We start from the raw sequence: 12,776 nt of genomic DNA on the forward strand, positions 1-12,776 counted from the left end.
TCACATGAAACACACTTTAAATCAACAGCAATCAGGAAGGACAAAAGAGGGCATTACAAAATGATACAGGGTTCAATTTGACAAGAAGACTTAACTATTCTAAATATATATGTACCCAACTTTGAAGCACACAGATTCATAGAACAAGTTATTCTTCACCTATGAAAAGAGTTAGACAGCCACATAATAATAGTAAGGGACTTCAACATCCCACTGACAACATCAGATGGATCACTAAAACAGAAAACTAACAAAGAAATTCTGGTCTTAAAGACAACACTTGACCAATTGAACCTAAGAGACATCTACAGAGTATTCCACCCAACAACTGCAGAATATAGATTCTTCTTATCTGCACACACACAAAAAATATCATATTCTAAGATTGGCCACAAAGCAAGTCTCAATAAATTCAAAGAATCAAAATCATAACAAGGCACATAATAAAAATGGAAAAAAATACCAAGATCATCTCTTAAAACTACAGAAAAACATGGAGATTTAACAACTTGTTTCCAAATGAATATTAAGGGCCATCTATGACAAATCCATAGCCAACATCATATTGAATGGGCAAAAATAGCACATGGAGAAGAGTTTGAATCTCAGAAGAAAACAACAAAAATACGTCAAAAGTCTTTCATGTCAGCACAAAATTCAATCATCTCCTGTATGAGAGATTGGATCTGAGACATGTTTTGAGTTGGTAATAGTGAAGGATGCAAGGTGTCAATGCTAGTCGGAACAATTTCCAGGAAGCCATGTTCCACTCTTGAGCAAACACCCACTGGGCCTCATGCAAGGCAGAAAGAGCCTGCGTACGTCATCCTCTCATGATGTGGTCAGCATGTAAACTGCATGAGCCCCTCACAACATCCTGTGTGCTGCTGAGCTGAGCTGGGGCGCGGCCGCCTGTCTGCACCAGCAGCACCATGTCGCTCATGGTCGTCAGCATAGCGTGTGTTGGTGAGTCCCGGAAGGGAATCAAGGGAGGGAGCACTGGGGTGGATATCTGGGCCTGGAGGTAAAGATATGGGCCTGAGGTGGAGATATGAGCCTGGAGTGGAGATATGGGCCTGGAGTGGAGATATAGGCCTGGAGTGGAGACATGGGCCTGGAGCTTTAGATATGGGCTTGGAATGGAGATATGGGCCTGGAGATAGAGATATGGGCCTGGAGGTGGAGATATGGGCCTGGAGTGGAGATATTGGCTTGGAGTGCAAATATGGGCCTGGAATGGAGATACAGGCCTGGAACTGTAGATATGGGCCTGGAGTGGAGATATGAGCCTGGAACTGTAGATATGGGCCTGGAGTGGAGATATGGGTCTGGAGAGGAGATATGGGCCTGGAGGTGATGTACAGATGGATCATCCATCATGATCTTTCTTTATAGGGTTCTTCTTGCTGCAGAGGGCCTGGCCACATGTGGGTGAGTCCTTCCCCAAACCTTAGGTTGTCATCTCCCCACATAAGATGATTTTCTTGAAACACGAGGCAGGCAGCACAAGGGGTTGACTGATGGGATGACGATGGGAAGCCATGTGGGAATCTCTCATGAACTAGGAAAAGGAAGCCATGGGAAGCTTGGCCCACAGTTCTGTCCTAGCCCTCCCTGTTCTTTCTTTCCCTTGGCTGAGTCCTTGGGGACCCTGGGGGAGACTAGAGTGCTCAAAGCAGCGGTGTGCGGGGAAGAAGTGGTGTCACCGGCAAAGGAAGGGAGGGAAGCAGTGCAAGAACAGCAGGGCTCTGAGGACAACAGCGTAACTCACACCCTCCAGCGTTTCCATGATGGTCGGGGCTGCAGTGTTGCCGCTGTCATTCTATCAGAAGCGGGGTGGGGAACCACAGTCATGACCCTGACATTTCAGATCTTCTAATGAGGGCTCAGTTGTTTATTATGGTTCATGCATTAGCTGATATTCCATTCACAAAGGTCATGCCCTCCATCCTGTGTCTACTTTGTGTTGTTTTATGTGAGTAATCTTGCAGTATTGAAATCTAGTAAGAGTCGCCTATTTAGCACTTGCTCAAAGTTCTCAGCTGACACTTTTCTTATAGGGAGACGCCATGTCTATGAGGGATGGGTTCTTCCTGTAGCCCTGGGCACTCAGGTGTGGTAGGAGCCTTAGAAATGTGGAAAGTGGGGAGAATCTTCTGAGCACAGGGAGGGAGGGGCTGCTTCACATCCTCCTCTCTAAAGGCTGTGCCTCCTTCTCCCCCAGATGGTCAGGACAAGCCCTTCCTCTCTGCCTGGCCCAGCGCTGTGGTGCCTCAAGGAGAACACGTGAGTCTTCAGTGTCACTCTCATCTTGGGTTTACCATCTTCAGTCTGTACAAGGAAGATGGGGTGCCTACCCCTGAGCTCTACAACAGAAGATTCTGGAAGGACATCCTCCTGGGCCCTGTGACCTCGGCACACGCAGGGACCTACAGATGTCGGGGTTCACACCTGAACTCCCCCACTGAGTGGTCGGCTCCCAGCAACCCCCTGGTGATCACGGTCACAGGTCAGAGGGCTCCTGTCTGGGCTTCTCCTTGTCCCACCTCCTGAATCCCCGAGCTTCTGCTGGGGGTGTCCACCAGGGTCCCATCACCCAGGACCTGACTGTATTTGGGGTAAAGGGGGATTCAGTACAGAAAAATAGGTACTGTGATGGGAAGAATAATTGTCCCTAGTTATGGCTACATGATAATCCGTGGACCCTATGACTGTTTATGTTATAGGGCAGAGGACTGAAGGGGAAGATGGAGCTCAGGTTGTTGATGAGTTGACCTTGAGATGGGGAGACGACCTGGACTGTCCCGCTGGGCTCAGTGTAGTCACAAGGGACTACATGAGAGGAGGAGGATGAGGAGAGTGGGGATTAGAGCAGCATAGTGGGAGGGAGACTCACTACAGGCTTTGAAGGTGAAGGAAGGCCACGAGCCACGAAGGCAGGTGGCCTCTAAGGGCTGGAGAAGTCAAGGGAACTGATTCCCCCTGAGTCTCCAGTGGAAGCACAGCCCTGCAGATGCCTTGATTTTAGCCCAGAGAGAACTGGGTCAGATTTCTGTTCTCCATAAGTGGAAGGGGTTATTGTATTCTCTCCTGCTACCTTGTTTGTGATAATTTTCTACAGCAGCAACAGGAAACAAACACAGGAACCCAAGTCAAGGACAAGTTAAGAAACCAAACAAGAAGGTTGGCTACACTGATTTCAGCACAGGCGGAATACTGTTGCTACCACCAGGCTCGATCCACACAGGGAGGGGTTGATTCTCCTGGAACCAGCACCAGGGGCCACCCTATGGCAGCTGGGACCATGGAAAAGGCACAGACATGGCAGGAGAGGCTCCCAACCCCCATCAGGAACAGGGACATTGATGCCTGCCTTACTGATGAGTTCACACCTCCTGCCAGCCATTCCAATTTGTCCAAAAGAGATTGATTCAAGCTGCTGAGAGCCTGGACGTGCAGCCTGTCATGGTTCCTCTTCCAGCCCCACATAAACACCAGCAAAGAGATTAGTGGGAAACAGATACAACAGCCTAAGAGATGACACTGAGCCCAGTGGGAAGGGAATCAGGGGTCCTAGAGACAGAGAGACAGGGAAGAGGGAGGGAGACAGATGGAGGGACCTGCACCAGGGGTTATGGGTACAGAAAAAAACATGGAGACACAGACAGGGAGGAGAGAGATGGACACCATGGAGGGGAAGCCTCACTTATTCCAGGTCCCATGAATGGGATGAGAAAGGGAGACACCATCTGAACTCACAACCTCTCTTCTTAGGAGTCTACAGAAAACCTTCCCTCCTGGCCCACCCAGGTCCCCTGGTGAAATCAGGAGAGACGGTTGTCCTGCAATGTTGGTCAGATATGAGGTTTGAGCATTTCCTTCTGCACAGAGAGGGGATCACTGAGGACCCCTTGCACCTCATTGGACAGCTCCATGATGGGGGTTCCCAGGCCAACTATTCCGTGGGTCCCATGATGCCTGCCCTTGCAGGGACCTACAGATGTTTTGGTTCTGTCGCTCACTCCCCCTATAAGTGGTCAGCTCCCAGTGATCCTCTGGACATCGTGATCATAGGTGAGAGAATCCAGACCTGCCTCTCACCCTTGCAGGGACAGGGAGTGAATGATCTAGGACTGGAAGCCCCAGGTGGTCATGAGGAAGATGAGTGTGGGATTCTCATGGAGAGAAAGTGACTTCATGAGGTCTGTACCAACAGAGATAGAGAAACAGGAGACACAAGTACAGACCGCACATCATAACGTAGAAGCCAGACACAGGGACCATACAGCGTGTCAGGAAAAGAGATAAAGAGGTAAAGAAGACACACAGAGAGACAGACATGTCCCAGAGAGAGATGTCCTTCCATGCTGACTTTGTTCAGAGACCAGGCACAGGGTAGAAGGTTCCATTCTGTTTTACCTCCACAATGTGTTCTCTGCCAGGAGAACCCAAAGAGACACGTCTATCTGGCCTAAGTTGGGCCTTGTGGCCCCAGGCTTGTGGCACCTCCAGATGCCATGTTTTTTCTTAAACCTCTGCCTTCCATGCAGTGGAGCTGTCATCGTCCCAGGACACCATGGCCCCAGGTGAGGGAGCAGAACACCAACCCCTGTATGCTGTGAGCTCCTGGAGTCCCCAGACTGGATTCTGAGGCTCATATTCAAATAACACCACATGTTATAGGATTACTGAGAACAAAAGCCCACAGAGAGACACGGAGTGAAATCAGGGAAACCAAAAAGCGAAGACATGAACACACACACAAAATAAGCCAGAAGAAGGGAACTGAGAGACTCACAGACATGTAAAGTGATAGAAAAAGAGGGCAGAGCAGTGAGCATATGATGGAAGGGAGCAGAGAAATGCCCTAAAATCAGAGCCCTGAGGGAGGGGCACGAAAACAGGCAAAGATAAAGATGTGGAGATGGATTGCAGAGATGCCAAAAGAGAACTAGAGAGACTGAGAGGCAGAGAAAAGGAGAAGGAGAAAGACAGACGATAGATAGATATAAGTGGATGAAAGATAAGAGATAGATGATAGATAACAGAGAGATAGGTGATAGATAAATAGATGATGAATGACTGATAGATGATATAGATAGAGAAGTAGATAGATAGACAGATGATACATAAATAGACATAGAGAGACAGAAAGACAGACACGTGATGATAGATAGATGGATAGATACATACATACATTGATTGATAGATGATAGATAACAGAGAGAGAGGTCATAGATACACAGATGATGATAGATGATAGATACATACATACATAGATAATTGATAGATCGATCAATAGATAATAGATAGAAATATGCAGAAAGTTATGAATAAGACAGAAAATGAGAGACTCAGAGTTAAAGAAAGAGGAAGATCAAGTCAACCAATCCAAGTAGGGTCAGAAAGGTCAGAAATAATAAAATGGTACAAAAAAGAAAACATAGATAGGGATGGGGAAGTGAGGTCAGAGACAGAGAAGGTGGAAGGAGGAGACAGACATGAAGAGAGACGGGGTGGAGGGTGACAGAGAGCATTAGGCCGTAGAGCAGGGCAGGGAGTTCTCAGCTCAGGTGTGAGGGGAGCTGTGACAAGGAAGAACCTCCCTGAGGAAACTGCCTCTTCTCCTTCCAGGTCTATATGGGAAACCTTGTCTCTCAGCCCAGCCAGGCCCCATGGTGCAGGCAGGAGAGAACGTGACCTTGTCCTGCAGCTCCCAGAGCTCGTTTGACATTTACCATCTATCCAGGGATGGGGAGGCCCATGGACTTAGGCTCCCTGCAGTGCCGAGGGTCAGTGGAACATTCAAGGCTGACTTTCCTCTGGGCCCTGCCACCCACGGAGGGAACTACAGATGCTTCGGCTCTTTCCGTGCCCTGCCCTATGTGTGGTCACACCCGAGTGACCCACTGCCCATTTCTGTCACAGGTGAGGAAAGCCCATGCCTGTCCCACGTCTTGTAATCCTAGAACCATAGCTGAGGAACTTCCTTTTGATGATGGAGAGAAGCGTGGACAGATGCAGAGAGAAGACAAAGCCTGGGTGTGAGGGTGGGGTCAGGGCACAGGATGGCAGACAGGGCACCTCCAAACCCTCCTTCACAGCCCACATGGAGGCCCGCGTTCAGGGCTGTCGGCACCCAGGCAGATGGAGAAAGCTGTCAGGACAGACCCAGAGGTGGGGAGACTGGGCTCAGTTTGGGGAGATCTGAGGTTCCCTCAGCCCCTCAACCTTACTTATTTCCCAGAAGCCCATCCCGGCCTCTCACCCACAGAGAGATGTCATCACCAGCAACCCCTACACCCTTTTCTTTTCATTTGGAAAAGTATTTATTGAGGTGAAATATACCTATATAATTTACCACCTTTACCATTTTTAAGTGTGAAGTCTACTGTTCATAAATACATTTATAGGCTGGGCACAGTGGCTCACGGTTGTAATCCCAACACTTTGAGAGGCCAAGGCAGGTGGATCATTTGAGATCAGGGACTCAAGACCACCCTGGCCAATGTGGGGAAAATCCATCTGTACTAAAAATACAAAATAATAATAATAATTAGCCGAGCATGGTGGCACATGCCTGTAGTCCCAGCTACTTGGAAGGGTTAGGCAGGAGAGGCAGTTAGTTGCAGGAGGCACAGGTTGCAGTGAGCCAAGATCACGCCACGGCACTGCAGCCTGGGAGACAGACAGAGACACTCTCTCAAAATTAATTAATTAATTAATTAGTACTCTTTTTTTTTTTTTTACCCTCCACCCTTCCCTTCCTGGCCTCTGGTAGCCACCATTCTACTCTCTACTTTCATGAGATCCACCTTTTAGCTCCTGCATATGAGTAAGAAATGGAAATACTTGTAATGACCTCCAGTTCCATCCATGTGGCTGCAAATGTCAGAATGTTATTGTTTCTATGGATGAGTAGTCTCCAGTGTGTGTATGTACTACATTCTCTCTATCCATTCACCCACTGAGGGGCAGGTAGGTTGACTCCACATCTTGGCTACTGTGAACTGTGCTAGAACAGTCATGGGAGTGCAGCTATCACTTCAATACACTGAAGTCCTTTCCTTTTGGTTTACACCCAGTCGTGGAATTGCTAGATCCTGTGCAAGTTGACTTTTTACGTTTGGTTTTATGATTTTTGGTTTTTTTGGGCAGAGTTTCATTCTTGTTGCCCAGGCTGGTGTGCCGTGGCGCCATCTGGGCTCACTGCAACTTGTACCTCCAGGATTCAAAAGATTCCCCAGCCTCAGCCTCCCGAGTAGCTGAGATTACTGGCTCCCACCACCACACTCAGCTAATATTTTTAGTAGAGACGGGGTTTCTCTATATTGGCCAGGCTGCTCTTCAACTCCTGACCTCAAGTGATCTACCCACCTTGGCCTCCCAATGTGCTGGGATTACAGGCATGAACTACGGTGCCCAACCTCATTTTATTTTTTGAGGAACTTCCATACTCTTCTCCTCTGTAATGGTTGTACTAATTTACATTCATATCAACAGTGTACCAGATGAAACCCTGGTTGACACAGCAGAGCAAGAGACTTGCAGTCAGAGAGAATTTAGTTCATGTATGCACACGACACTTCCACTCACTGACTCGTTCAGCCAATACCCCATGCTCTGGCTGTGCAGTGTGGAATCTTTTCCTATTGTTGCCATAACAAATTTCCAGAAGCTTCTTGGATGAAAACATTCTTGCTGCTCTCCTTTCTCTACCACCTTACCAGCATTTGTTTTGTCTGTCTTTCTGATAAAAAGCCATTGTAATGGGGTGAGATGATAGCTCACTGTGAATTCAGTTTGCATTTCTCTGATTAGTTGATACTGAGCATTTTTTCATATATACAATGTCCATTTGCATGTTTTGTTCGTTGAGAAATGTCTGTTCAGATCTTTTATTAATTTTATAATTAAATTATTTGTTTTATTGAGGTGTTTGAGCTTCTTATATATTCTAGTTGTTAATCCCCTCCAAGTGCATACTTTGCAAATATTCTGTGGGTTGTCTCTTCACTTTGTTTGTTGCCTCCTTTGCGGTGCAGAAGCTGCTTAGTTTGATGTAATCCCAATCGTCTATTTTTGTTTTGATTGTTTGTGTTTTTGAGGTTTTAAACAAAATGTCTTTCCTCAGACAAATGTCCTGGAGCATTTCCCCAATGTTTCCTTTTAAACGTTTGATGGGTTTAGGCCTTAAGTCTTTAATTCATTTTCATTTGATTTTTGTGTATAGTGAGAGTTAGAGGTGCAGTTTCATCCCTCTGCATGTAGATGTACAGTTTTCCCTGCACCATTTATTGAAATGACAGTCCCTTCCTGATTTTAGACCTTTAGAGCCTTTGTCAAACTCCATTGGATATAAATGGGTGGATTACATCTGTGTTCTTCATTTTGCTCCTTTGTTCTATGGGTCTTTCTTTACGCCAATGTCATGCTGTTTTGCTTACTACAGCTCTGTAACATATTTTTAAGTCAGGTAGTGTGATGCTCCTGTTTTCTCCTCATACCTTGAAGTCTCAAGACAGTGAGCATCACATACAATGATTATGGAGAAGGGTACACCAGGACTTCCAGGGCCCAACATTAGATAACAGAATGTTTGGGCATGAACCAACCTTAAAGGTTTCCATTGAGTAGAAGACAGGCATCTTCATTTCCACACCTCTCTCCTGTCCTGTGTTCTAGGAAACTCTTCAAGTACTTGGTCTTCACCCACAGAACCAAGCTCCAACACTGGTGAGTAAAGAACCCCTCTTGTCTCTGCTTTTGGAAACCTGGAGAGGTGGAAGCCTTGGATTCAAGCGTTAGCTCAGCTCCTTCTGGGATTGTGGGCCTGTCTTCTGCTGTCTCTGAACTCCAGACACTCCAACAGCACAAGGGATCTGGGGCCAACACAATCAGTGAAATCTCTTAATCTCTAATTTTCTGCACCTGAGACCTCCAAGCTAGAAGGATGAGTGCAAATCTGACACCCTTCTCAGAAAAAAAAAAAAAAAAAAAAAAGCAGTATTTTTTCTGCCTGCATTCCTAACTGCAGGATAAATGCCTGGGGGCTTGAGAAAGGGAAGTGAAAAGAACATCTGATGAGGGTGGGATGTTTTTAGAAAAGTTCTACTTGCCAAGGAATGAGCTCCTGTCTCTCATGACGCAACCCTGGTTGACTCAGCAGAGCAAGAAACTTGTAGTAACAGAGAATTTAGTTCATTTATGCACATGACACTTACTTGTTCAGCCAATGCCCCATGCTCTGGCTGTGCAGTGTGGAATCTTTTCCTATTGTTGCCATAACAAATTTCCACAAGCTTTGTGGATGAAAGCATGTTTTTCTTAATTATCTCACAGTGCTGTAACTCAGAAGTATGAAATGCATCTCACTGGGCTGATATCAAAGACACAGGAAGGCTGAACTTCTTTTTAAGGTTCCAAGCAAGAATCTGCTCCTTACATTTCCCAGTTCCTAGAGACTCCCATGTTCTTTGGCCCCTAGTCCCCTTCCTCCTTCCTCAAAGCCCATAAAGGCTGGTCATGTCTCACATGGCATCATTCAAACTGTTATTCTTCACCCACACCTCTTTCTCTGAATGCTACTCTGCCTTTTTCCTCATCTTTAAGGACTTTGGGATTCTACTGGGGTCACCAAGATAATCCATCATAATCTCCCTAAAATCATCTAGGATACCCTCCTGTTCAGTTCAGCTGATTAGCAACCGTAATTCCATCTGCAATCTTCATTCCTCCTTTCATGTAAAATAATATATTCACAAGCTATGGTGGCTAGGACAGTGACATTTTGGGGTGGGGCAGCATTCTCCTGCCTTCCACAAATGGTTAACAGGGTGCATTCGGCCTCTGTTCTTGGGACACTGATATTGCAGATGGTTAAAAATGAGGGCAGAAAATGAATGCACAAGTGGATCAATAAATGAATGATCCACTGGGAAGCATCTGTGCACCAAATCTGTTTTTTTGGTTTTTGTTTTGTTTTGAGGTAGAGTCTTACTCTGTCCCACAGGCTGGAGTGCAGTGGCACAATCTCAACTCACTGCACCCTCTGCCTCCTGGGTTCATGCAATTCTTCTGCCTCAGCCTACCGAGTAGCTGGGATTACAGCCATGCACCACCACACTCAGCTAAAATTTTTTGGTATATTTTTTAGTAGAGATGAGGTTTCACCGTGTTGTGCAGGCTGTCTCAAACTCCCAATCTCAAGTAATCTGACCGCCTTGGCCTCCCTAAGTGCAAGGATTATAGGCGTGAGCCACTGTGCCAAGCCAGGATTTAAAATAAATAATAGATAATGCTGAGTGTATAATTTCAGGTGACAGAGAAGGTCTCACTGAGGAAGATTGGCAGAAGGATTTTCCACACTGAGCTCTCAGCTGTGAAGGCACAAAGGTGGAAAGATTCTTAAGTTCAAGGAAGAGGCTCTGCCCGAAACGCTGGGAATGAGATGGGGAGAATTACAAGACCACTGTAGAGAGATGGAGAACACACTGGGCACACAGGAAACTAAGAAGGAACAAGGAGTGTGTGTTTTACACTCTCAGCCCTTGGATTCAACTCAGGGCTAACTAGGAATCCCTAAGTGATTAACAGTGACTGACGTGAAAATAAGGGAGGCCCCAGTGCATAACTGGAATCTAGGAGATTGTCGAAAAGGCAATTCCTGCCCCACTGGTGAAATGTAGAGTTGATTTACACACTAAATGAATGAAAGATGGGTATAAGATATGTTTGTGAGGTAGAATCATTTGCAGGGAGGTCTTGCTGGGTTTGATTTTTCCTAGTAGTTTAATCCTTGTTTCATTAATTTCTTTCTGAGATGTACTTTTTTTCTACATCTAAATCAACACCCGGCAGAGGAGCAATGGACACATGATGGGTGGTGCAAATGAAAGGACCTAGTATAATAACATAATATGTGAGACTGTGCATGGGGGCTCACGCCTGTAACCCAACACTTTTGGATGCCAAAGCGGGTGCATCCCTTGAGGGTAGGAGTTTGAGACCAGCCTGGCCAACATGGTGAAACCCTGTGTGTGCTAAAAATACAAAAATTAGCCCGGTGCATTGGCACATGCCTGTAATCGCAGTTACTAGGGAGGCTGAAGCAGGAGAATGGCTTCAACCCTGGAGGCAGAGGTTTCAGTGAGCTGAGATGGCGCCACTGCACTCCAGCCTGGGCGACACAGGGGGACTCTCTCAAAAAATAAAAATAAAAAACACATAAGTATGATATAACACACAAATTACAAAGGCACCTGAATACCAACCTCGTTTTTCTACTTCTCTGTCTTTAATTCTTTGACCCTTTATCTTATCCATTAAACAATCAGGCTAAAACCTCTTCCTTAGTTGGCTTTCTGTGAGCTTGAGATCATACGGAAAATGTGGAAGCCCCTTGAACCCACCAGCACGGGCCCTGGAATAGAGAATGTGCTCTGCTCATGGTATAAAACTTGTCCTCTCACCCAAATCCCCTACCTGACTCCTACTTCCAATCACCTGTGGAGATTCAGATAGATCATGGGAAGGTAAAAACTAATACTCTTTGGAGTGAGCTCAGATCTTGGACTCAGAGACCAGCGCCAGCACTATCTCCTGGTCACATTTCGTACTAACTCACAGAAGAACAGGCTGTATTGAAACAATAGATGATGGAGGTGGTTGTGCTTCCCCCGGACTCTCAGGTAGAACAACAGCTTAATAATGTCTCAGGAGATCACAAAAAGTAGCACATTGTTCCTGGGCTGCATCATTATTTCATGGCTGTTTGATTTAAGTCGGGTTTACTTCACCTTTTTTGATCTTGATTTCACTCTTTATTTCTTTTCTTGGAGAATGTAATTTTTTTGAGTCAAGAGGGTTGTGGCTGTAGAAATTATAAAGCACATTCACTGTGCATCAATCCCAGTCCAGTCTTCCCAGAGAAGACTATAAACACCTCCTGTAGTGCACCTGGGGCTATGCCAATTTCTATCCCTCACCGTCACTCCAGGGAGACAGAACACACAGGGAATACATGACATAGGCAGGTTCATTGCTAACAGATAACCAGCAAGTGACAACAGAAGCCTATATTTCAATGTGAGCCAGTCCTCCAAGGCTCAGAAAAGCTGATCGAGACATATGGAATCACCCCATTTGCACTACAGCTGGGGGAACCCAGAAAGCAGCCCGGCCTGGGTTTGGTACCCTGGAGCCACAGGAAGCACTGAGCTAAAGCACTGCATGGCGTCCTCCTCTGGGAAGAACAGGAAGACAGTCCAGCTGTTCTGGGACGTTTCTCCTGATCTCAGGACGTTGCTGTCTTAGTCCATTTTTGTGGCTATAAAAGAACACTTGAGCCTGGGTAACTTCTGAAGATAAGCAATTTATTTGCCTCACAGTTTTGCAGGCTGTACTAGAAGCATGGAACCAGCATCTATTTCTTGTGATGGCCTCAGGCTGCTCCCACTCTGGCAGAAAGGAAAGAGGGTCTGTGTGTGCAGAGACCACAGAGATCACACAGCAAGAGAGGGAGCAAGGGGAAGAGGGAGCGATGGAGTTTCCAAGCTCTTTTTAACAACCAGTTCGCCAGGAACTAATAGAGGGAGAACTTGCTAACCCTGTCTCCTTGGGACAGCATTAATCTATTCACAATGGATCCACCTCCATGACCCCAACACCTCCCAAGAGGCCCAACCTCCCACACTGGGGGTTAAATTTCAATGTGAGGTTTCAAGGGGTCAAACATCTAAACTAAAGCAGTGGTATCCTCAGCACATTCTATGGTT

The 12,776-nt window shown here is 46.3% G+C and overlaps 1 protein-coding gene across 1 annotated transcript in view; it reads left to right on the top strand.

Annotated features, from left to right (window-relative positions):
* The first annotated feature begins 907 nt into the window (after positions 1-907).
* Positions 908-12,776, top strand: part of LOC105551607 (killer cell immunoglobulin-like receptor 2DL3) — a 13,226-nt gene continuing 1,357 nt past the window's right edge. The window contains 7 exon segments of the mRNA XM_011996920.1: positions 908-966; positions 1,396-1,431; positions 3,775-4,074; positions 5,635-5,828; positions 5,830-5,928; positions 8,686-8,736; position 9,089. Coding sequence (XP_011852310.1) covers positions 933-966; positions 1,396-1,431; positions 3,775-4,074; positions 5,635-5,828; positions 5,830-5,928; positions 8,686-8,736; position 9,089 — 715 coding nt within the window. The 5' untranslated portion in view covers positions 908-932.

Source organism: Mandrillus leucophaeus, unplaced genomic scaffold (genome assembly GCF_000951045.1).
Source record: "Mandrillus leucophaeus isolate KB7577 unplaced genomic scaffold, Mleu.le_1.0 Scaffold53, whole genome shotgun sequence".
Taxonomy (NCBI): Eukaryota; Metazoa; Chordata; class Mammalia; order Primates; family Cercopithecidae; genus Mandrillus; species Mandrillus leucophaeus.